Source organism: Hyperoodon ampullatus (assembly GCF_949752795.1).
Source record: "Hyperoodon ampullatus genome assembly, chromosome: 18".
In the NCBI taxonomy this organism is placed as follows: Eukaryota; Metazoa; Chordata; class Mammalia; order Artiodactyla; family Ziphiidae; genus Hyperoodon; species Hyperoodon ampullatus.
The window spans coordinates 27,197,330-27,223,613 of record NC_136931.1 but is presented as its reverse complement, the minus strand read 5'-3'; the positions used below and the strand labels follow the sequence as shown (position 1 = coordinate 27,223,613).

The following is a 26,284-nucleotide window of genomic DNA, read 5'->3' as shown; positions in this document are numbered from 1 at the left end:
GAGAAAAAGAAGAAAAGCTGGTTCATTCTAACCACAACTCCCAATCATTCTACACTCCTACAGCCCCCGCACTTCCAGTCCTCGTGGACCCAGGTCAAATAATCCACTCCCCTAACAGGTTGAGCTGGTCTGGCCACCCCCAGATTTGAAGAATAACACAGGTCATCATGCCAATGCAATTCTTTCTCTCGGAGACCTCAAACAGTGTAAAAGATAACCTGGCTTAGTTGGGATATGAGAAACAACTGACTAATAATATTAGTTATGAGTATCACATGAACTACCCAGATAGATTCTAATACAGTAAGACAATGCCTAAACATAACTAACTTTTCCTTAATAATTTAGAAGGCTCACCAGAAAGTACACAAAGTTTCAGCATCCCATTACACAGAATAATTATAATTTGTTATATGCATGGGAATGTACCATTAAAGAGAACATCTGATAAACAGAGGGCTAATTATCACACTTACTTGTGGTTGTGATTGGAGGGAGCTCTTCTGGCTGCTTGACATCTTTCTTTGGAGCAGAGAGTTGCTCATCTAAGTTCTTTAGGCGATCTTTATCCTTTAGGAGGTTTCCAGGTTTCAGCTCATTGATGTCTAATGCAAGGTTCTTGCAGAGGACCTCAATCTCAAACTTCAAGTTTAACTGCATAATTCCAGTATTCAATTAGAATATTAAAAATGAAAATTTAGCTTCATAATATATAGTATTCTCACCCATCTGTCATAGTGCTTCCCCCCAAATACCCTCTTTTTCCTGTAAATTTTTTTTTCCTGTAAATTTTAATAATGTAAAGCCAGAGACTGTTCTTAGGGATAAAGAGCAACCAATTTACCTTTAAGTCATGTTCCTGATGTAGCTCAGCTAATACATTCATAATTGCCATTGTCCAGGGGTTGGGGGGCCTAAAAACCTAAAGAAAACCGTTATGTTAAATAAGCTTGCCCCAAAATTACTCTTTAAATTGTATTATCTAAAAGTTAAGCACTTTCACCTATGTGGCCATAATAAAACCTCTAGCCTTCCCATCTATAATATTATATTTCAGAAAAACACCAGAACCCAAAACCACACATTAAAATCAGTCCTATAATAATACTGCTTGGCCTCTCAATTTGGAAATCCCGTGTTTCCCTGAGGAAAACTAACTGAACTAGCTCTATGTCCATAAGAATTAAGGATATAGCCTCTAAACCTTGTGCTAAAACAAACTAACTCTTACAAATTAGCCATCAATAAAATATTAAAATTTACTCACCACACTACGAATGCTAGATTCTAAGACTTTGGCAACAAAGGGGACTACATAGAGCAACTCCTGCTGTCCTTTAACATAAGCCTCTAGCAGCAAAGATTTTACATCCAAGTCCTAGAATAAAAAACATATTTTTAAAAGCTGGTAATATACTAGAAAATCCCTCACAAAACACCCCCAATTATACCTTGCCAAACTCACCCCTGAAATTGGAATCAATAACTTGACCCTCGCCTTATGAAAAGGAAGGGGTAACAATCATACCTTATTGGCTTTTGTTTATCCTGCTAAACAATGTAAGGCCATGAGCATGCAATTAGGGATTCAAAACATGGGCCAAACTTTTACAGCCCCAAATAAAGTCAAGACTTTTAAACAGAATATGCTGTATGAACATTCCCAAGTTTTACATGAGCTTTTAGTTGAAACTCACAGTGTGTAAGATGGGTTTATTTTTAGCTAGTGTAATCATTCCTAGCCAATGTCCCAAATTCTTCAGCAAAGAACGATCAGAGAAATTGGCTGCAGCTTTATCAGAGGTCAGGAGCACCTGAAATAGTGCAGGATTAAGGAAGGTATGACAATGAGCTTATAAAAAAATATTCTCAACTAAATGTTTAAGAATTCCATTATTCTACATTAAAAACAAGCTGTCAATAGAGAACATGCCCCCAGCGTAGATCTCATCCATGTATCATTGTGGTATTTTGTTGTGTTCAGTGACATTTTTACCTTCAAATGCCTTTCCATTAAAAAAAAAAAAAAGTAATACAAATATATTGTATAAAGTAACACAAGGTTAAAAGTATCATGTATGGTCCCACAACTGAAAATTTTAGCTAGGTTTGAAGCAGAGACCCAACTGCAAATCTATCTGGAAGAGCTAAATTCAATTCAAATGAAGACTATAGCTATACTTTTTAAGTCCTTCCCAGACAGCAGGCATACTGAGGAACACAACAAGATTGCAGTAAAAGTTGTGATCTTTAGCATTATCTCTGGAGACAACTAAGATAACTTTCTAGAATACAGTGTAATATTGCTTACACACTTATCACATTTCTAGGAGACCTAATCCATTTCTTCAATTCTTTACTTCTTACTTTCTCAAGGGGGACAGAACCAATACATGAGAGTGCCTTGGGTACACACGAAGAGTGTCTTGGGTACACACATATACCCACTTACTATATGATACCTTTTAATTTATGACTTTAAGTTTAAATTTGTAATTTAAACTTTTGTTTAAAAGAAAGGATCTTGGAATTCTGCTCCAGATTATGTGGAAATTTTTATATATCCCAACCATCCTTGCTATCAAGTAACAAACGCTGAATATAGTTATGTTCCTTAACTCCATACAGCAACAGCAGAATGGCACAAACTCAGCTGTGCAACAGAAAGGAGCCAGGAATTCTTTTGCACTACAGCGTAACCAAGAATAGGGAAAATTCCTATCCACAGGTTTAAATATAGTGCTGGTTCCTAAGCCAATATTCCAAGTTATTCAGCAAAGAATGTTTTCAGCTACATGCTGGTTCACACTGTTTTCTTGAAAAGTTATTCCTCCTAAGAAAAATACTTGGGTTTTATAGAACAAGCATTAGCTCATTAGGAACTCTGAACTTAAAATAAACTTCTGAGAATGCTAAACAACAACTATTCCACAATAGGTCTAGACTCTTGAGATATCTGGCATTTAAGACATAAGGGAAAATACTCACTGCAGCTCTGTTTCTGTAATAGTGAAAGATATTAACAACCAATATAATGGATTTCTATAAGACTATTAAAAACAGAGGGATTAAAGCTAAGGGTATATAATCAAATAATATGCAGAGGGAGAAAAAAGAACTGAAACATCTACCATCACTTTAAACTTTAAAATTACAAAATATGTAGTCCCTCAGCCCCATCTTACTTACTCTCCACTTGACCAAAAGAGGATAAATTACTAATCTACAACCTGCTATTAACAGACCAGAACTATTGTTTTCCTAAAAACATGCACAAAGGGTAAAGATTTCAAAACCATGCATAGAATAATGAAAACAAATTCACAAGAGTGGTTACTTTCAAAGTAAATAGCGCATAGAATGTGTCTGTGAGACTAAATTCTTCAAGAAAATTTAGTTCTGTATTTGAAACAAACCCTAGAGCAACTTTCATAAATACTTTAACATATACACATACAGGGGAAAACAGCAATACCCCTCCCCCTCCACAGCAATACCCCTCCCCCTCCAATTACACCTGTACAATCAAGTATTTCCAAACTCAAAACATTAATAAAAAGAAATACAAGAACACTTACTTTGATGTTTCTATAGGTCTCATTCAGAACCATCTTATTAAATTCAGGATTCTTCAGTGTGTCAAGGAAGTTTGAATATAGGCTGTGAAAGTTTGGCTCAATACTGACTCTCTTCATAACCAGGTATTGTGAAACCCAAGGCATAAATTCTTCTTTCACAGTTTCCTTTAGTTCTTCAACCTAGCCAACCATTATGACATGGGAAGTATACAATTAAAAGATGATAAAATAACAGTTCTGTGTTTTGTTTCTGTGAACAATACTACAGCATGTGGCTCCTTGCAAAATTAGAAGCTAAAGTACATGCTAGGGCTTCCCTGGTGGCTCAGTGGTTAAGAATCCGCTTGCCAATGCAGGGGACATGGGTTCGGAGCCCTGGTCGGGAAGATCCCACATGCCACGGAGCAACTAAGCCCGTGCGCCACAACTACTGAGGCCACGTGCCGCAACTACTGAAGCCCATGCGCCTAGAGCCCATGCTCCGTAACAAGAGAAGCCACTGCATTGAGAAGCTCGTGCACCACACAAGGAAGAATAGCCCCTGCTCGCCACAACCAGAGAAAACCTGCGCACAGCAACAAAGACCCAACACAGACAAAAATAAATAAATTAATAAAAATAAATAAAGTACCATGCTACATCTCTCCCCAATTTCAGACAGATGCTATCCAAGTACAGTATGTTCAATTTCATCTAAGTATAGAGTCAATCATCTCTTTAACTGGGTGATTAGAACTGAAACATCTACTGTCACTTTAAACTTTAAAATTACAAAATATGTAGTCCCTCAACGCCATCTTACTTACTCTCCATTTGACCAAAAGAGGATATATTACTCATCTACAAACCTGCTATTAACAGACCTGACACCAGAACTATTGTTTTCCTAAATTTATATCTCCAGGAATTATCCGTAAAGTTTCAAACTTCTCTTCCAAAAAGGATGCTGAGTGCTTCAAAATTCTCCCCCAATCAATTATGGTGGGGTTTTCAAAGGCAGTACCTGCATTATAAATTACATCTCAAAACCCACTTGTTCGGGCTAATCTTGTTGACTAAAATGGACATTTCCAAGTATTGTCTTAGCACATAATCTTGCGTATCATTACTTTTCAGAAGCTCTACCTCACTTATTAGGCGCCTAATGGTTTCTGGGAGGACAGGAATTGTGATTAGAAATACAAATGAAATTTCCATCATCATGAAATCATTTCAAGCTTACTTCAAAAAGGCTGTAACTCACTGCAAAACAATGTTATTTGGGACTTCCCTGGAGGTCCAGTGGTTAAGACACCGCACTTCCACTGCAGGGGGTGGGTTCAATCCCGGGTCGGGGAACTAAGATCCCACACGCCACAAGGTGCGGCCAAAATAGAAAAAAATAAAATAAAAAATAAAACCAGTGCTATTTAATGTCTACAAAATCCACAACCAGTAGTTGTATATCCATGTTCCCTTCATTTTCATTCTATTATCTCTACCTTTAAAAGTGTTAAAAGGGTGCAGAATGTCATATATAAATCCCCCAACCCATCAAGGAAAAGAATAGAGAGCATTTGTAGTGATATATAAACTATTATTTCAGACTCACCTTTTGTGTCATATTTGACTGGGAGAGGTTGTTGAAGATAAAAGCAATTTTCTCTTGGATATTTTCTGGGGGCTCTACGATTCTCTCTGTTTGATCTGTGGCCACAAGTAATGTATCTATATTTGTAGTATTAATAGAAGGCTAAAGAAATAAAATATAAAATAAACAAACTGAAATCCTTCCTAGACAAATCCCAGGGGGGGAAATGTATACAGATTTCTTTAGTATCCAAAATATACATGGTGTGTATGATTGTGTACTGGAAGTGCTGGAAAGAATATGTATTGAACTATTATAAATAGTGGCTGTGTGTGGGAAATCGGGGTGGGAAGGCAGAGAGACAAAGGGAGAAATGCTTTTTTTTTAGTAGGCATGTGTTGTTTTTAATAAAATTAAAATACATGTTCACTACTGGATATATTACAACATATCAAATCCAACAAAGAAAAAAGATAGACCTACTTACTGGCACATCTTTCTTAAAGCTGACTCCAGTTGGCCTGGTGACTGTAACTGTTTTAGCAACAGTGGTGGTTGTTGAGGTGGTTACCATAGTGCTAACCTGACCAGCAAGGGGAGCTTTCGCTGGAACCTGGGCCTGGGCCTGGGCTTGAGCCAGTGCAATACTTCCAGGGGTTGTGATAGAGCCCTGCATTTTCACAGGAGGATCTCTAGATTGCTGTCCATACTCGATATACTATGGGGGTAGGGAGAGAGAAACACATTAAAAGAGTTCTTAACAGAAACTGCAATTTTTGAATTACACCTCGCTCACTACTGAGAGAATAGAAATTATTTCAGAGCACTCTTTTGGTTCATCTATCTCCCTTACGTCTCACCCCATTCCGGTCCATATTCCTATATCTATAATATATAGTGGATACCATGAGCTCCTTAAGGAGTAAGGTAAAATATTAGTATGTTTTTAAAGTATTTATAAGAGAACTCGTCTAACAAAACAAGTTCCAAAAGAGTAGCCACAAATGCCTGCATATAAATTTCCTTAAATCCCTTAATACATATAAACTTTAAAGTTTTATAATTTATATAGTAAACTGATTTCTTTTTTTAAAAGTTTATTTATTTCTGGCTGTGTTGGGTCTTTGTTGCTGCGTGCGGGCTTTCTCTAGTTGCCGCAAGTGGGGGCTACTCTTTGTTGTGGTGCGTGGGCTTCTCATTGCGGTGGCTTCTCTTGTTGCAGAGCACGGGCTCTAGGCGCGCGGGCTTCAGTAGTTGTGGCACGCAAGCTCAGTAGTTGTGGCGCACAGGCTTAGTTGCTCTGCGGCATGTGGGATCTTCCCGGACCAGGGCTCGAACCCGTGTCCCCTGCATTGGCAGGCGGATTCTTAACCACTGCGCCACCAGGGAAGCCCAAACTAATTTCTTTTCTATTGGATGCTGATGAGAAAACCATGGCCTAAAAAACACACTGCAATGTGAGTCCTCAATAAAGCTATTACCACAAAACAGTGTATACCACACCACCTAGCCAACTGGAGGTAAGCATGATACTGGATGTTCTAGGACAAGTTTCTCTTTTTTTTTTTTTTCATTTCACAGACCAATAAAATTCCTACTCACACACAAATCAGAAGACTGACACACCCTTTGTGATACTATTTCCCACAGCTTGTACCTATAACAAAACAAACTATTATCTATATATACAGTAACTTTATTCAAAAAAGGGGCTTCCCTGGTGGCACAGTAGTTGAGAGTCTGCCTGCCGATGCAGGGGACACGGGTTCGTGTCCCAGTGCGGGAAGACCCCACATGCCGCGGAGCGGCTGGGCCCGTGGGCCACGGCCGCTGAGCCTGCGCTCCGCAGCAGGAGAGGCCACAACAGTGAGAGGCCCTTGTACCTCAAAAAAAAAAAAAAAAAGGACATTTTCAAGGAAGGAGAATCTCTGAAGAAAGTACAGCCCTTTAAATTGACTATAGAAATAGAAACAATGATCTCCCTTCTCTTCTCTGGGTATCTTGTTATGGTGGGAACTATCACCTATCACTGCTTTGTGTGATCACTTTCATTCCACCTCCCTTGTTCTCTCTAGTCTTCCAAGGCCCATATTCCCAGCTCTCAATTCCAAAAACACTTGATTGTAGTAAGCCTCTGACCTCCCATCCTAGCTTTTCAAACTCTGCTTTCCTGTCTAGTTTTCAGTGCTATAGTTTTGGCACAGTCCTCCACCCCCTCAAGAGGCATGAATACACTCCTGCCCCCCATGCTATGGTTTCTTAGGCTAAACCATCATAATGACCCTACCCTCCTACAAACAAACCCAGTGGGATGAGGTAGAAAACACTGGACTAAAAATTATAACAGAATTAAAAGTAGGTTCAAATTCTGATCTTTCTGATTTCTTAAAAATATGATCTCATAAAGTAGTTCATCTTTTATTTTAATAAAGTAAAATAAAGATAATAGAGATTAATCAACTTTCTTTGTTCTCTATAAGCTGACTTTGACCAAAGGTAAGGCAAAAGTGTGAATGTTTAGTTATCACCTAAAATCAATCATTAAAGTAATAGTTTACAAATATCAAGAATAATCACATAACATGGCTTAAAATGTATATTCTCTAGGTCCATTTCCTCAGGGACTGTCTCATTTTTAACCTCAAAGGAATCTAAGCAGGTAGTTTAAGGCGGCTGTATTTTTAAGAAACAGCTGGTCTGAAAGTTTTATATGAAACAGCTCTGGGAATTCCCTAGTGGTCCAATGGTTAGGACTCGGTGCTTTCACTGCCTTGGCCCTGGTTCAATCCCTGGTTGGGGAACTAAGATTCTACAAGCCGCGTGGAGCAGCACACCCTCCGCCCAAAACCAAAAAAACAAACCAAACCACCACCACCACCAAAACAACAAAAAGAAACAGCTCTGATTCATGTTAACATTTAAATCAGAGGGACAACTTTACTTATTTTAATCAGAGTTCCACTCCAAATCCTTTTTAGACTCAGGCAAGGGATTCTTGGTAACAGTGAAAGATGTCTACCTCAACAGCATTATTAGGCTAAAAGAACTAGCAAAAGCCTTTTATGAAATCAAGCAAAACCACTGCTTACAAAAGGTAACCCAAAATCCGTATTTTTTCATGATTAAGATGCAAAACAAGCAACAAATAATACGTATACCTGTATCATGCCAATCATTAAGAAATCTTAATGCCATTGCCAGTAAATCCAAATTCAAATTAAAATAGATAAACCATCCAACTACTTAGGTACTGAAGACACTTACCTCCTGTAAATGATGTGGAAATTGCATAAAGTGACTAATAGAAGCCAAGTGCTGACAATACTGGGGATAGTCCTTCAATCTGCCAACAAAAACATTCAGTCTTTTTACCATTTCATGTAAGAACAGAGGCAGCACAATTTTAAAATTTTCAAAAGCTAGTCTAGGCCATTTCCCCCCTTTCTACCTTTGAAATACCTTATTTGAAGAGAAAGCCAAAAGGAAGAACAAAGAAGTAAGGAGGTGGATATTTATGAACTTCACCCCTTTTACATCAAAAAACAGTATCACTGATTGTTTTTTAAAGGTCTTATTCCACTTAATATTAGATTACAATGAGCCACTAAAACTACTGTCTGGAAACGACTCCAAATGTTCATCAACAGGTGAACAGAAAAACAATTTGCTAATGAACCCATACAATGGAATACTACTCAGCAGTAAAAAGAAACAGACTACTGAAATATGCAGTAACATGGATAAATCTCAAAAGCATCATGCTATGTGCAAGTGAGACTCATACACATTGTGTATGATTCCATTTAAATAATACTCTGGAAAAACTAGACAAATTAGATCAGTGATTGCCAGGGGTCAGATGTGAGGGAAAGTTAACTACAAAGGGGGAATAAGAAAACTTCTTGGGGGTGACGAAAATATTCCGTATCTTGATTGTGATGTTGGTGGCAGTGGTTATACAACTGTTAGAATTTGTCAAACTTCAAAGACCTGTTCACCTAAAATACCGACTTTTACGTATATAAAGTATACCTCAATAAACAAACCAAAAAAATTGCTATTTCATTTTATACTTTTCCTACCACATATTTGTCAATTGTAACGAATTTAATTGTCTTCACTTCTTCCTCTTTTACTTCTTACAGTCATTAAGATTAGTTAATATACATATAATGATAAGGCATGGCAAGAATTAGTTGAAAAGTAAGCTACTGTTTCTCCTTCTACTAAAAAAGAGAAGCTTCACAGGAAACCTATCCACTCACCTATTTTTAAATCTATCTAGTGCAGCAATCCCAAAATAATACATTTTGGATCCAAAAGGCTTGCGTAAGGCTTCAAGAACATATCGTAGGGCCAAACCTAGTGCCATGTAAGTGACCAGTCCTTTTTCGATTATCCCACCGAACAGGCAGGCTGTAATATGTAACTCTTTATCAGGGTACTGGGGGAAGAACCGATATTCTTCGAACAAGTTCCTTAGCATACAGTTAAATACTTCTCGTTCTCTCTTTATGGTAGAATCTTTAAACCTCTGTAGCATTTCTAATACCTGGAGAAAGCAAGACAAAAATGATATACACATAAAGGAAACCATTATTAAGAGCATTCCTCAAATATTCTTTATTGTCAAGCAGAATATTTAACAATAAACTGAGCCTGAGACAAATATTAAGGTTTCCAAAGATGCAGAGACATATCAAAACACTTTGTGTTGGGATTTCACTTTGAAAAGGGCATTTATTTAAGATTTACCTAAACCATAAAGAATTAGATCGTCCTAGACACTCACCTCATCAACAGACATGGTTGGATGTGGTGGGTGATTATATATTCTCTGGAAATAGCTGTTTGCTTCATCATCTATCTCTTTACTAAAGTGCTGATTTGCCTCTGGCCACACCTGAGACAAGTCCGCTGTTAGAAACAGAAAAGCAACCAGTGGGCATTTAGGCTCTTCCTTCACTCCCCCACATAAAGCATCACTCCCCCACATAAAGCAGAGCCAGAGAGACCAATACAGTTTGAATTTTAACGAAAAAATAAAGTGAAGTGTTTTAAGTGGTCAAGTTTCAATATTCAAGTGCTCTAGGGACACAAAAGATTCTCACAAAACTGCCTTACAACCATAGTCCTACCCTAGTACTTTCTTCGTAAGGATTTATCACACCATGAAAGTTCACTAGGTTCAAATTCATAATGCACTTACCCTCAATACAACCTCACTCGAGGTTAACAAATCTTTACTACTTTATTAAAAAAAAAAATCACTTTTTACATGTAAGAATTCTCAATGCATGTGCATGACACTTGATATAAACACAACGCATGCTACAAAACATAACATTCAGACAAGTCTTTCACACTAATATTTTCAAGTCACTTGGTATACTTTCAAACCTTGTAAGATGAATATTTAGTCCCAATGACAAGGATACTTATAAGCCAATGATACCTATGTATTTACAAAGAGGACGTCTGATTTTGAAATAACTTACTAAAGGAGATTAAAACTTAAAAAATTGGTTTTTGTAGCATCATATATATGGCAATAATTATGTGTACTATAAGGCTATATGTATCATAAAGCTATTATATTAAAATAAACAAACATTAAAGTAAATAAAATATAGTTATTTACTTTATAAACTGCCAAGCTGAAACAGAAATCTGAAATTCTCCTGGCTGCTCCTGATTTGTTAAAAAAAGAACCAAAAAAAAACAAAGAAAAAAGACACTAAAAAATCTTTAGGATAAGTATAAGACTTACATACATAAGACTACAACTGCTCAAAGTCTTTTCTCTTTACTTCTGACTTTTAGGATAACACCTCGAAGGATGCTACCTCTTATTAACTGTCACCTTGTTCTGGCAATCCAGGATCAAAGGTGGAATGATACCTCAAATTTTTGTTTTAATAATTTAAATGTATGAATTTACTCCCACTGATCAGGAGGCGTATCAACGGCCCTACTAACAATATATTAAGATAAGTCAATGTCTTTGTCCATATAACTCTAGGGACAACAAATTGGACATGCAAGTTTCATATGCATCAGTCACACTTCACAATCACAGACAACACTACCACTTACAAGGTTTCATCTTACTCTGCTGGAATGTAGGCTGGTTCAGTCCAGAGGTGCCCAGTTTCCTCTGCACAAAAGGATCGTTATTCACTGCAGGGAGTCCAAGAGCCCCAGTTCCTATACCAGTCAGGCTGCCTGTGCCAAGACCACCTACTAGAAAGAACGAAGGCAGCCAGAAGTCTTATCGTTACTCATATTCTTGACTTTATTCACATCAAAAAATAAGTTTTTAATTAAAAACTTATATTAATTAAAAAATTAGGGTCTTTTGTTAACTCAGTGGTAACTAGGTTACAGAGTTATTACAACATTTCACTCCTTAGGTTTTAGTACTCTAAACTTATACTCTGGCAATAAAAGGTTCAGATAGCTTAGGAGAAACATGTGGTTACTAGAGGGGAGAAAAATGTAACCTTTACTTCAACATGTAAGTTAAAAGCCAAAATATGTGGGGTTTCCCTGGTGGCGCAGTGGTTGAGAGTCCGCCTGCCGATGCAGGGGACACAGGTTCGTGTCCCGGTCCGGGAAGATCCCACATGCCGCGGAGTGGCTGGGCCCGTGAGCCATGGCCGCTGAGCCTGCGCGTCCGGAGCCTGTGCTCCGCAACGGGAGAGGCCACAACAGTGAGAGGTCCGCGTACCGCAAAAAAAAAAAAAAAAAAAAAGCCAAAATATGTGGAAAAGTTTTAGGGATTTACTATCATTTTCAAGGTAGGTGCAAAAAGGCAGAACATATACCTGAATCTGATGTGTGAAATATTCTACCTTTATTATACCAACCTTGAGTAATTCATAAAGCTATGAGTTTTGATCTAAGCCTATGTTCTTCAAATGTGGTTAACACACTTTTAATATTTACACTATCATCTGGTAACAGAATCCTTACTGAATAATTCAACTAACTTTACAAGTACAAATATCCTCATTGCAATTTGACTAAATTAATGTAGTGTTTTTCTCTTCCCAACTTTGGATATGAGAGCAATTTTTCACGATTTAGTTCAAGCAGCTTTCCTTTATCATAGTGACTCCAAAACACCTTATATACACTAAGGCACGATGAGGCTTACAAATAATCTGCACCCCTACCCACCAACCCCCTTACCTGGAAGCTGTGATGAAAGTCCTCCAATACCACTGAATGCAGTTGTCTGATTTGGGGTTGAAAGGGGTGGAAATGCTTTTGCTGGTGACTGTGGGGTACTGAATGCAGAACCCAAATTTGGAGGAAAGCCCTGCATACTCTGGGTGTGAGGGGCAGCTGAACCACCTATACTAAGAGATGCCATTCCAGCAAGAGGGTCAATCTAAAGAAAAACATTATAAAAACGTATTAAACATACTTCAAGCAAAGGCAGACAAACGACACAGGTAAAGCAATCTTTAGCAACAGCTCTTCAAATGCTTTATATAAAGCAAAACCACACACAATCTTGATGATGCTTAAATCCCCAAATCAAGAGTACCAGTCATTTTTCTTATTATATCATAGATGGATTAGGTTTAAAGAGTTAGCCCCTGCCAAAGAACCAGAGCCACAATATGAGGGCTATAAAACTTCAAGAATAACATTTCATATGAATTTCTCTGAAGCTGTACTACTAAACATTTAGTAGTGACATGGGGCAGTCAGTAAAATTTCCAGTAAGCCCTTTTAAAACAAACAAATCTCTCAATGCAAGTTATTTAACTTTCAACACAATCAAAGCATTAGAAATTAGAAATCTAGTCAAAACAAATATATCTAGTCAAAATTTGAGAATCTTGGGGTTGGAGGAGATCAGCTCTGATTTAAAAAATAAAAAAAAATCAAAACAAAAAAAAACCCCAAAACAAAAACAGAAACAAAAAACAAGGTATACTATTCACCAAAAGATTTTATAAAATATCTAATAACTGCACTTCTAAGCTTCTTAGTTTCTGGCATTATTTCAGACCTTTGTGACTATACAAAATAATACACAAAATGCCTTTTATAAAGTGGTCACTGAAGAATCACTAAATGCTCTTTCTTTTCTTAAAATAAACCCCAATCTGCCATTCAATGCAGCTGAAAATAGAAGCGGAATATGTTGCTCCCAGAGAGAAGGGGGTGGTTGGTGTCAGGGAGTAACTTAAATGTACCTTGTTTTTAAAAGAGCAGTTCAGTTGAGAGCTGAAGAGCCCCAGTTATAACAAGTCCTTATGCTCTAGCACTGTTGCTTGGCCCGTGAAGCTACAAACAAGACACATCAGGTTCAAAGGCAGTGCTTATTTCTCAAGTCTAAGTTATTCTTATTTTAAAAAGAAGCCCTAAATAAGTTGTTTTGTATCTTTCCTCTCATAGTCATGTTCTTTCTACTTAATGATTAAAATCTGTTCTCAACCACAATGCCTATTTATGGATCTCCTTTAAGTGGATACTAGACATGCAGTTATCTAAAATGTAATAAATTCAGACAAAAATTTCCTGAGTAGATTATTAATGATGATGTAGAAGTTTATTCTATTCCAAGTCTATGAACAAATGGAGATGTACCAAGTGTAGTGTTCATTTACCTGAACAGGAGAAATGGCATCTAAGCTGCTAGCACTAGGAGGGCGTCCTTTTGGCATAACTCCAGGTGGTGGCTGTCTGGCCTTGTTCATAACATTACTGCAGTTGGCTACCATGGTGAGGATGGTTTCTGATAACTCCTGAGAAACACTCCTTAAGAGAAATGAAAAGTGAAAAAGTCATATTATTCCCTAGAACACCTAAATAAACAAATCTAGGTTTCTAATAAAGAAAACTTGCTAGAACCTATGGCCAAATTTCCACCGTATCCCATGTTTTTGCACCTGTCATTAATCACCAGGATTTTCTGAGCACTGGCTTTCTCTTGAAAATATTTTTTACACCTCTGAAATTAAGCCTTGTGTATAGTGTTGCCTATGTATTTTGAAATATTACTCTGTAAGAAACATTCCATAGCCTCAACTACTTCATCAAAAACTATGCCCAAATCTGGACATATCAAAGTAAACAGGTAAGCAATTTTTAGACTAGGTTCTCATAGTCAAAAATAAGACTTTTATTTAAGTACAGATAAAAATGCCATACACACAGTCAGTAACTATACTTGGCAAGTACATACAGAATTGACTGACTTCTAAAATGTCAAATAGGACGCGCGGGTTCGATCCTTGGTCGGAGAACTAAGATCCTGCATGCTGTGCGGCGTGGCCAACAAAAACAGCACTACATCAAAACCTACAATTTTTTTATTTTTGCCAGCATGAAAAAAATGAGTGGTTCAAATACGGACTAGAGGGAGGGGGCGATGTAGGGGCAAGGGATTAAGAGGTACAAACTATTATGTATAAAATAAGCTACAAGGTTATACTGTACAGTACAAGAAATACAGCCAGTATTTTATAATAACCATAAATGAAGTATAACCTTTAAAAATTATGAATTAGTACACCTTGACATATCATATTGTAAATGAAGGATATTCAATAAAAATAAAAAATATGGGCTACAAATGAAAATGAACAATCAGTTATTTTATCATCCACTGAAGCAAGGGAGAAAAATATTACAGACCACGGAAAAGAAAAGAGAGACGTCAACTCCTAAAGGTGTGGATCTACTTATTTAAGTTAGTAGTAAGTAATAAAACCATTAATTTCCAAAAGGTATTTCAAATAGAAGAACATGAGTAGCTGCCTCTAGCCTCTATGTATCTGGGTTAAAAATACCCACCTCCCCTGCAATTAAAACTTCATGTTAAAAAAACTTCATGGAGATAGCGTATTTCAACTTTCAGATTAGCTACAAGACAATGGGGAAATAGACCAACTGCCTCTGGTTATACTAAAAGGAGAACTTGCTATGGAGAAAAATTTTGCACCTAACAAAATTACACATGTATTTCCCTTTAATGTAACAATTATTTCTGGTGGGCCCAAATATACACTGGCAAAGATGATGGATGCAAAATGCTATTCGTTGCAACATTATTTGTGACACAGAGTGGAATAAACAGAATATCTACCAATGGGTACTGATTTACTAAGGCACAAAACATCTATTCAGTGGAGTACAACAGATTAATTACAAGGAATAAGGAAACTATAATTTCATGGCGTGGACTCTGGGATATATGATCAAATGAAAGAAGCATAGTGCAATAAGTATATAATATACTACCTTTTCTACCGGAAAGAGGAAAATATATACTTTTCTAACACAGATAACCCACAAAATAAACAAAAATGGTTAACTACAGGTGAAGAAAAGAACAAGGTGGAGGTAACAGAGTTCAAGGAAAATTTCACTGAATATACCGTTTTAGAATTTTTAAGTATGGAACCGTATCTATGAAAACAAACAAAAAAAACCCTTTAAATTAAAAAAGAAACCATTCCAAAGACACCTATGCCATGTTAATGGCTACTAGTAATAGATAGTAATTATCATACTGTATTGAATACAAAATGCCTTCAATTGTAAGCCACACCATTATTTTACACACTACACAAAAAGAAAGTAACTGGGTTAATTCTAACTGTAAGAGGTCACCAATGAGATGCATCATCATTTCAGAGATGTTAAAATATTAAAAACTGGGTGTCTTAGGATTGATAAAATATGGTTAAGTAAAATATTATTCTTACTATTTCAGAAGAACTTGTCATAACTGACACAATTCCAAACTTAAAAGACGCTACACTACTTACAAGGAACCGCCATAAATGCTTCACTCACCAATTAGTTACATTTTGCCCTATTTATTTAACCATTCTTTCTATATACTACTCTCTCTCCCAAACATTTTTAGGTTAGATACATCATGTATCTTTTATCCCTAAATAGTTTACTACCTGTTTTCTAAGAACAAGGACATTTTCTTACATAACCTTGTAAAATAATGATCTGGAAGTTTAACACAAGTTTAACAAGGATAGGCCAAGGTTCAAATTACATCAGTTGTTCCCATAATGTCCTCAATGCTATTTCCCCCTTGGATCAGAATCCGATCCATTGCATTGAGCTGTCACCTCTCTTTAGCTTATTTTTTTTTAACAGAAACCATTTTATTTTATTTATTTATTTTTGGCTGTGTAGGGTTTTAGTTGCTGCATGCAGGATCTTTCGCTGTGGTGCGCAGGCTCCAGAGCACGTGGGCTCTGTAGTTGTGGTGCACGGGATCCACAGCGCGTGGGCTCTGTAGTTGCCCTGCAGCACTGGGGGATCTTAGTTCCCTGACCAGGGATCAAACCCGCATCCCCTGCATTGGAAGGGAAGTCCCTCTTTAACTGGAAGAATTCATCAACTTTTACTTCTCTTTCTTAAACTTGATTTGAAAACCAAGTCAGTTTTTTAATACAATGTCCCTTGATTTGTGTTTGTCTGCTACTTTGTACTTTAGATGCACTGATGGCAGTACTACCATGTAACTTACACAACGTTCTTCTCAATGCATTTTATCGTGAGGCACATCGTGTAGAAATGAGCTGGTGATCTCCTGACCAATAACTTAATGTGGTATATACCGTAAAGTTACTACCTTTCCTCTTTGTGATTACTAAGTGATTTGTGGGGAAATACCATGAAATTATGTAATTATCCTGTTCCTCAAATATTCACTCATTACTTTTAGCATCCACTGAAGTTGTTTTTTGTTTTTGGTTTTTTTTTTTGCGGTACGCTGGCCTCTCACTGTTGTGGCCTCACCCGTTGCAGAGCACAGGCTCCGGACGCACAGGCTCAGCGGCCATGGTTCACAGGCCCAGCCGCTCCGCAGCACATGGGATCTTCCCGGACCGGAGCACGAACCCATGTCCCCTGCATCGGCAGGCGGACTCTCAACCACTGTGCCACCAGGAAAGCCCTCCACTGAAGTTTTAACTCCACTGCAATTACTTCTATATTTATTACTGGAAGAACTTTCCTTCTTTGGCATTTATTTACTTTTAACGACATAGACTGAATACTTTACATGCATTATTTCATTAAATTCGTCAAGACGGGAATTTCTAATAAATCAACAAAAGAAACTGAAACTGGGAGTTAGGTAAACTATCTCCCTATACATAAATCCAATATATTTTTTCCAATTTTAATATGCACTTAAATTTCCAAGAGAATATTCAATTCCAGATGGATTAAAATGTATAAATGCGAGGGACCAAACTTTAAAACTTAAAATTTTAGAACACTTAGAACTTATATAAACAGGGTTTCTCAACTGTTGCACTATTAGCACTCTGGACTGTATAGTTCTTCATTGTGGGAGGCTCTCCCATGCCTTGTAAGATATTTAACTGCATCCCTGGGCTTTACTCACTATATACCAGTAGCACACTTTTCTCTAATTATGAAAATCAAAAACAATGTTAAATGACTTCAAGGAAGCAAAATCATCCCCGGTTGAGAACCACTGGTTTAGAGATATACATGGGGAAATATTTTTTAAAGCAAGAAAAGGCAAAATAAAATTCAAGCTCTATGTGGGAGAGTTAAGGAAACATCACTGGAAGACAAAGGTAACTTCAAAAGTACTGGTCATGTTATCATTTAAGTTGCATGAAGAATCACAGGTATTCATTTTAGTATGCTTCAGAACTTACAAAAAAATACACAGGATAGGACATAAATGAGGATGGTGGAGTAAAAGACCTCCAAATATTCTCTCCTCCATAAAAGCAACTAGCAAAGAAAAAAACCTGTAGGAAACAACTTTTTCAGAACTCTAGAAATTAACCAAAAGTCTTTACAACACTCAAGGGAGGGAATTCCCTGGCGGTCCAGTGGTTAGGTCTTGCGGCTTTCACTGACAGGGCCCAGGTTCAATCCCTGGTCAGGAAAGTAAGATTCCACAAGTCGCACAGATGTGGCCAAAAAGAAAACAAAAAAGGGAATTTTTACTCTGGAAAGATGATTAGATCTTGTGACAACAGCAAGCTTTATGGCGTCCTAATTTGCCCTCCTCCTATGCTCCCCTCAGGACTGAAAACACACACAGTGAAAACCAGCAGCCTGACAGCCACCAGATGAGAGGGCTCAGAACTGGGTTGAAACAACTTCAAAGCTTCATTCTCAGAGAAATGTCATTATTTCACCTCTCTGAGGATTCCCTGTGAGACCACAATGGCCAGGTTGTCTTTATTGGACCTAAGAATTGACCCAGGGCAAACAGCCTTTTCCCCATGCAGTATTTGCAGAAAACATTTTAAAGGTAATTGTTTCAACTTCCTGGCTGCCTGAGGTAGAAGGTACCAGTTTGAGCAAACAACAGGCTAACCAAAAAGTTTAAAAGGAAAACTGAGGAAATGAGATTCCCATGGGTGGAGCTTTGAAAAACTCCCACATTTTCCCAGAAATCAAGAAGGCCTGAGGGTATGTGTAGAGCTGTGCCAACATCTAAAGCTGTGCCACTCCCATGAAAGACCTGAGAAGGTCCAAGTTCTCCCCTCAAGCCAACCTTCAGGCTCTGCCTAAGAAGCAAGTGAATACTAAAGTGGAGTTGTCAACAGACTGGCTTAGTGTTAAAGATGTGCCTAAACATGCACACAGAATCTTAGGGTAAAGAATAGCTTATTGATTCCAGAGTTTAAGAAAACCTCCAATCTTAGCTGAACACAAGGCTTACCCAAACAGAGATTTCAGTGACCAAAGATGACAAAGAATACAGACATTACTGAATTCGTTCAGAAAAGAGCAATAACAAAACAAAAAACGCTTGTGTGGGGGTAAAATCTGATTTCAAGAATTGCCACATTATTTAAACTTTCCAGTTTTCGACCACAAATTATAAGACATGCAACACACGCACACACGCGTACGTGCACACACACACACAAAGAAGGCATGGCCTGTACGTAGGGAAAAAATGCTATCAAGAGAAACTGTCCCTCAGGAAGAAAGGATGTTGGACTTAACCAGACAAAGACTTTAAATCAGCTATTTTAACATATGTTCAAAGAAAACAAAAAGTCAAAAGAACTACAGGGCCATTTCTCCACCTGTCTGGAAGGACATCGTTGTTGAGCTGTCAAGGAGAAAAACTACCATGGCTTCCAGTTCTTTGACAAAACCTCAGATGCGTGGCCTTCTGGCCAAGCGTCTGTGATTTCATATTGCTGAAGCATTCATTATCTCCTTGGGAATTGCAGCTTTCTATAAGTTTGCTGTGACTGAACCAAGAAAGAAGGGCTATGCAGACTTCTACAGAAATTTTGATTCCATAAAAGATTTTGAGGAGATGAGGAAGGCTGGTATCTTTCAGAGTGTGAAGTGATTTTGGAATATAAAGAATTTCTTTGGGTTGAGTTCCATGGAAGTTTGTCACTTACCTGTGTTCCTGAACTATGAAACTATGAACTACTAATATCTGGGCTAAGGAATTGCTTCTCTTGATAAATAAATGATTAACAACAACAACAACAAAAGAACTACAGGAAGTTTGAAAAAGATGTCTTATAATAAAACAGAGTGTATAAATACAAACTTAAAAAGAAAAAAGTAAAATAACTGAAATGAGAACTTCACTACGGGTTCCCAACAGCAGATTCAAGCAGGTAAAAAGCATCCAAGAACTTGAAGATAGTCCAATAAAGACTGAAAAACTGAAAGGGAAAAAAATAAACAGACTGAGACATGCGCAACACTACCAAAGGTACCAAACAAAACATAATGAGAGGAGACAGAAAGGGGTAGAAAGAGTATTTGTTGATAAAATGGCTGAAAACTTTCCAAATTTGATGAAAATTATTAATTTACACATCCAAGAAGCTCAACGAATTCCAAGTAATATAAGCTCAAAGAAATCCATGCCTAGAGGGCTTCCCTGGTGGCTCAGTGGTTGAGAGTCCGCCTGCCGATGCAGGGGACGCGGGTTTGTGCCCCGGTCCGGGAAGAGCCCACATACCGCAGAGCGGCTGGGCCCGTGAGCCATGGCCACTGAGCCTGCGCGTCCGGAGCCTGTGCTCCACAACGGGAGAGGCCACAACAGTGAGAGGCCCGTGTAACGCACACACAAAAAAAAAAAAGTAATCCATGCCTAGAAACAACATGAATCAAGTTGTTAAAAAGAAATAAATCTTAGCAGCAGCAAGAGGGGCTTATCATATACAAGGGAGCCTTGAAAAAAATTAATAGCTATGGAAGCCAGAAAGTAGTGGGACGGCATATTCAGTGTTGAAGAAAAAGTAATGTCAATCAGAAATCCTTTATTTGACAAAACTATCCTTCAAATATAAAGGAAAAATTAAGATTTTCTCAGATAAACAAAAGCTGAGGTAATTCATTGCTAACAGTTCTGCCCTAATAGGAAATAATAGAGGGACTTTCCTGGTGGCACAGTGGTTAAGACTCTGCCGCGCTACCAATGCAGGGGGCCTGGGTTCGATCCCTGGTCAGGGAACGAGATCCCACATGCATGCCGCAACTAAGAGTTTGCATGCCACAACTAAGGAGACCGCGAGCCGCAACTAAGACCCAGCACAACCAAATAAATAAATAAATAAATACTTTTTTTTAAAAAAAGGAAAGAAATAATAGAAACCCTTTGGGCTGAAATGCAGACACTATACAGTAACTTGAATCTGTATGAAAAAACAGAGCACCCGTAAAGGGACATAGGTAAATATAAAACACATTATGATTGTATTTTTTGCTTATATATAATCTTTTTATCTCCTACTTGGCTTAAAGGACAATTATTACATTAAACAATAACATCAAATCTTTTGATGGGCACACAATGTATAAAGATATTATTTGACAATAGCAGCACTCTGAAGGAGGAAAGGAACAGAACTGTTTAGAGGAAAGTTTTGTATCTTACTGAACTTCAGTTGGTGTTAATTGGAACTACATTGTTTTGAGTTAAAAATGTTAATTTTAATACCCAAAGGAAAGAAACCTCAAAAACATGTCAAAGTTAACAGCAAGGAAATTAAGATGATACACTAGAAAGATTTATTTAATACTAAAGGAGGGGACTTCCCTGGTGGTCCAGTGGTTAAGAATCCACCTGCCAATGCAGGGGACATGGGTTCGAGCCCTGGTCCGGGAAGATCGCACATGCTGCAGAGCAACTAAGCCCGTGCGCCACAACTACTGAGCCTGTGCTCTAGAGCCCGCAAGCCACAACTACTGAGCCCGTACGCCACAACTACCAAAGCCCACGTGCCTAGAGCCCATGCTCCGCAACAAGAGAAGCCACCGCAATGAGAAACCCACGCACCACAACGAAGAGCAGCCCCCGCTTGCCGCAACTAGAGAAAGCCCGCACACAGCAATGAAGATCCAATGTAGCCAAAAATAAATAAATTAATTAATTAAAGACAGAACAAAACAAAAATAACACTAAAGGAGGCAGTAATGGAGGAATGGAGATGCAAAACAGACATACGACATATAGAAAAACTAAGCAAAAGAGCATGGGTAAATCCTACCTTAGCAGTAATTATGTCAAATGTAAATAAATTAAATACTCCAATTAAAAGGCAGAAATGGTCAAAATGGATTTTTAAAAAATAATCCAATTATATGCTGTCTAAAGGAGACACATTTTAGATTTTTAAAAAACACATATAACTTGAAAGTAAAAAATGAAAAAAGGTATGCCTTGCAAACCTTAACCAAAAGAGTACTACAATGACTATACTAATTTCAGACAAGATAGCCTTTAAGAAAAAAATTAATAGACAAAGATACTTTATAATAATAAAAAGGCCAATCCAACAGAAAGACATAACAATTATACACATACACACAATTAAAAACAGAGTCCCAAAACATATGAAGGGAGAATTAAAGGGAGAAACAGATAATTCAAAAATATAGCTGGAGGCTTCTATACCCCACTTTCAGTAATGTGTAGAGTCAACAATACTTTATTATAAACTTCAAAGTTGCTGAGAGCCTACATCTTAATTGTTCTCACCACAAAACATAAATGATAATTATATAACATGACACAGATGTTAGCATTAAAAAACCTAGCCTTCCAATTAATAAATTTTTTAAAAGTTCAAACTAAACCCAAAATAAGCAGAAGGAAGGAAATAATAAAGTTTAGAGCTGCAATAAACTAAATGGAAGACTTGAATTACTAAAACCAGAAATTGAAAGAGAGGACATTACTACCAACATTACAGAACCAAGAAAGATTATGGGGTATCGTATAAAACAATCGTATACTAACAAATTAGATAAGCTAGATGAAACAGACAAATTCCTAGAAAAACACAAACTACTGAATCTAACTCCAGAAGAAACAGAAAATCTCAACACAGCAATAACAAGTAGAGATACTGAATTAGTAAACAACATTTACCCACAAGAAAAAGCCCAAGACCAGAGGGATTCACTGAATTCTATGGAACATTTAAAGAATTAACACCAAACCTTCTCACAAAAATTAGAAGACTGGACACTTATCAACTCATTATATGAGGCCAATATTATCCTGATACCAAAACCGAAGACAACACAAGAAAACTACAGAACAATATCCCTTAGGAATACAGACACAAAAATGCTCACCAAATACTAGCAAACTGAATTCAGCGGCATATAAAAAGGAAGTGTATACAAAGACCAAGTGAGATTTATCCCAGGAAGGCAAGGTTTTTTAACATCCAAAAAATCAATTAACATAATATATCACACCAATAGAATAAAAAACAAAAACCACATGATCATCTCAATAGGTGCAGACAGAAACATTTGACAAAATGCTTTAATGAAAAAACACCAAACAGGGACTTCCCTGGCAGCCCAGTGGTTAAGACTCTGAACTTCCACTGCAGGGGGCATAGGTTGCATCCCTGGGTCAGAGATCTAGGATCCTGTGTGCCTTGAGGCGCAACCAAAGCCAAACCAAACCAAACCCATCACTCACACACACACACACACACACACACACACACACACACTCACTCACTCTCCCTCTCTCTCTCTCACACACACACCCCCCAAACTAACTAGGAAACCCCCCTCAATGTGAAATATAACTATAAAAAACCCACAGCTAACATCATAGTTAATTCTGAAACACTGGATACTTTCCTCCTAAATCAGGAACAAGATAAGGCTGTCTGCTCTCACCACTTCTATTCAACTTTAGACTGGAGGTTCATGACTTGTACAGAATACCTAACAATAAGCATTAACAAAAGAAGTGCAAACATCACTGAAAGAAATCAGAGCCCTAAAGAAATGGGTAAATATCTCAGATTCATGAATTGAAAGGCTTAATATTGTTAAAATGGCACTATTCCCCCAAATGATCTAAAGATTCTACATAATCCTTATCAAAATCTCACTGGGCTATGTAATTTATTTGCAGAAATTGACAAGATGACCCTAAAATTCTTATGAAAATTCAAGGGATGCAGAATGACCAAAACAATCTTGAGAAAGTACAGCAAAGTTGGAGAACTCACACTTCCCAATTTTTAAAGTTACTACAGGGACTTCCCTGGTGGCACAGTGGTTAAGACTCTGTGCTCCCAACGCGGGGGGCCCAGGTTCGCTCCCTGGTCAGGGAACTAGATCCCACATGCATGCCGCAACTAAGAATTTGCATGCCACAACTAAGGACCCTGCCTGCCGCAACCAAGACCTGGTGCACCCAAATAAATAAATAAATATTAAAAAAAAAAAAAAGTTACTAAAAAGCGACAGTAATCAAGACAGTGTGGTACTGGCATAAGGATAGACAAGATCAATGGAATAGAACTAAGAGCCCAAAAATAAACTCATATATTATGTGTAACTGATCTTTTAGAAGACAATTCCACAGGGACAGACCAGTCTCTTCAACGAATGGTGTTAGGACAAATGAATATTCACATGCAAAACTATGCATTTGGGATCCTGTCTCACACCACATACAAAAAAATTAACTCAAACAGATCTCATATTTTATGTAGTATATATAGTACTTTGGACTTAAAAACCACTGGATTACCTTAGATGCTGTCACTTTTAATCATTCAACCCCTTTTCCTCAAATCAACAATTATCCATTCAATCCAATTCCAATATTAAACAGTCATTTTCAAGCATGCTCTTCTTACCCTGCACAAGCTTGTAAACAGGCCAACATTGTCGCCAGAGTTTCTGGAGGAAGTTGAGCACTTTTGGGCTGATCTTTCTCTGGTGCAAGTCCACCCAAAATAGAAGGACACCGTCTCTTTAAAAAAGTCATACAAGCCTGGATAAAAGGCTCCTGGAAAAGAGAAAGTCTCTCTGTATTTGAAATTCATCATTAATTGCTTTCAGATAAGACTAAGCACTATGACTAAAATCCAGAATACAATAACATCTTCATTGCCACTTTAAGCTATCTTGACCATCAAAAATTAAAAGCAGTAATAAACAGACAAATCCTTACTCCATGCTCTCGAATTTTATCTGTGAGCCACTTGTCAAGTTTGAGGTATTCACGACGTGAAGCAAGTGCAGCAAGGTCAATAACAAAGGCAAATGGAGTACCATTTAGCAGCATTGACAAGGCCTAAAGAAAAAGGATATTAGAAACTACGAGTCAAGCAACTGAGTAACTTTTCTGTCCTATTTTCTGTTTCCAGTTTTTATTTTCACAAACTAGTCTAAATAAAACATACTGCTAATATTTTCTTAGTCATAATTTTTTAAACAGCTTAGTAGAAATCAATGGTAACACTTGTCCCTACTTAAAATAAGATCACATTTCAAAGACAAACACATGACTTTACCTTCAAAATAAACTTTACCCTGTGTTTTTTCAAATAATTTAACCTAAAGCAAAGCAAAACACAAAAGCGTGAAAAATTATCCTTACCCATTTTAAAAAATCTAAACTCAGGCTTACTCTAACCTAAGTACAACTACAACACCATTACCAGTGATCAAAGACATCAAGAATCAGACTATTTGTCAAAAGACCCTGTTAATGCTAATGAAATCTGCAAAAGGGTTGAAAGCCAACCAGTTTCTCCAAAAATTGTATCTCACAGATTACATCTGAAGTCAATTATCACTTGCTTTAAAACAGCCTTACAAATATCACAGAAGACCAAACAAAATTCAGTGAAATGTAAATGAAAACATTTTTACATTTCTAAAACCACTCTTCTTCCGATCTCTTTCTACATACAAGGAAAAATTCTAAATCTCAACCATTCTAGCTAAGAGTTAGTCACATGTGAATTATTCCTAAAGCACCTATGTTACATAAAAATGTTATTTTTTATCATTAATAAATAAAAACCGTTAATCTGTCCCTCCAAGCTCACCTTCAAGTCCTGGGCCACATCAAGTATTCGAGACAATTTGGCCTGGTCATACTGCTCCCCTCGCATGTACCATTCTGCCATTGCATGCATGATAAGTTGGCGGATTGAGGGAGACTGTCCCTAAGAAAAGAAAAAGGAGGGTTAAATAGCACTACTACTGACCATTTTGATAGGCTGTTGCAAATGCTGATTTTACTTGTATTTATGTAAAACTGAGGTGTATCAGTGCAGACAACAAAGCTCAAGCCTCAAGCATTGATTACAGTGACTTTTTTTTTTTTTTTTTTGTGGGAAAGCAGTTTTTTCCTTATTTCCCAAATGAAGCCTACCCCCAAAACCCTGGGGTCATATAGTCACACACAACAAATTTATTTGTCCTATAAAAGTCTGCCTATACATTTTCAAAGCCGAAGTATGATGAGAATATGAGGATGCATCAAGTTTATATGGTCCCTTAAATTAAATCACAAATCACGGGCTTATAAAAGCAAAACAGTTTAAGGTAATCATCTCTCATGCTGCACAGGGTAGTATTTTATCAGTATTTCTGGGACTAGAGTTTGTACATTCTAAATCTAGCTATTTTCACAAATGATCATGCTCATTTTTCGTAATTATTCAATTTCTTTTTTTAGCAGAAAACAGCCTGTCTTTGATGACTTATCTAAAGGTGTGCAGTTGAATGGTAATTTAGAAAATGTTTCTCACAGAAGCAACAGCAAGGCAATTAACTATCACTGTCTAAATCACTTTCCAGTAACTGTCTTAGACTGACAGAAAGTCCTAGC

The 26,284-nt window shown here is 37.4% G+C and overlaps 1 protein-coding gene and 1 pseudogene across 6 annotated transcripts in view; one reads left to right on the top strand and one right to left on the bottom strand.

Moving 5' to 3' along the window:
* The window catches only part of CNOT1 (CCR4-NOT transcription complex subunit 1), a gene marked incomplete at its 5' end in the record, with an annotated part of 76,242 nt that overhangs the window by 23,838 nt on the left and 26,120 nt on the right, over positions 1-26,284 (bottom strand). For 3 of the 5 annotated variants that reach the window (XM_079723421.1, XM_079723423.1, XM_079723422.1), the window contains 16 exons: positions 477-654; positions 845-922; positions 1,268-1,378; positions 1,698-1,814; positions 3,579-3,758; positions 5,170-5,310; positions 5,636-5,866; positions 8,413-8,491; positions 9,414-9,700; positions 9,941-10,065; positions 11,260-11,391; positions 12,343-12,544; positions 13,776-13,926; positions 24,297-24,448; positions 24,614-24,736; positions 25,497-25,616. In XM_079723421.1, coding sequence (XP_079579547.1) covers positions 477-654; positions 845-922; positions 1,268-1,378; positions 1,698-1,814; positions 3,579-3,758; positions 5,170-5,310; positions 5,636-5,866; positions 8,413-8,491; positions 9,414-9,700; positions 9,941-10,065; positions 11,260-11,391; positions 12,343-12,544; positions 13,776-13,926; positions 24,297-24,448; positions 24,614-24,736; positions 25,497-25,616 — 2,407 coding nt within the window. Of the gene's footprint in view, positions 1-476; positions 655-844; positions 923-1,267; positions 1,379-1,697; positions 1,815-3,578; positions 3,759-5,169; positions 5,311-5,635; positions 5,867-8,412; positions 8,492-9,413; positions 9,701-9,940; positions 10,066-11,244; positions 11,392-12,342; positions 12,545-13,775; positions 13,927-24,296; positions 24,449-24,613; positions 24,737-25,496; positions 25,617-26,284 lie in introns of all 5 variants that reach the window. The other 2 variants (XM_079723420.1, XM_079723419.1) reach the window with 2 other exon arrangements.
* Positions 19,277-19,571, top strand: LOC307065952 (cytochrome c oxidase subunit 6C-like; annotated as a pseudogene). The gene has a single exon. The product of its transcript is annotated as a cytochrome c oxidase subunit 6C-like (transcript).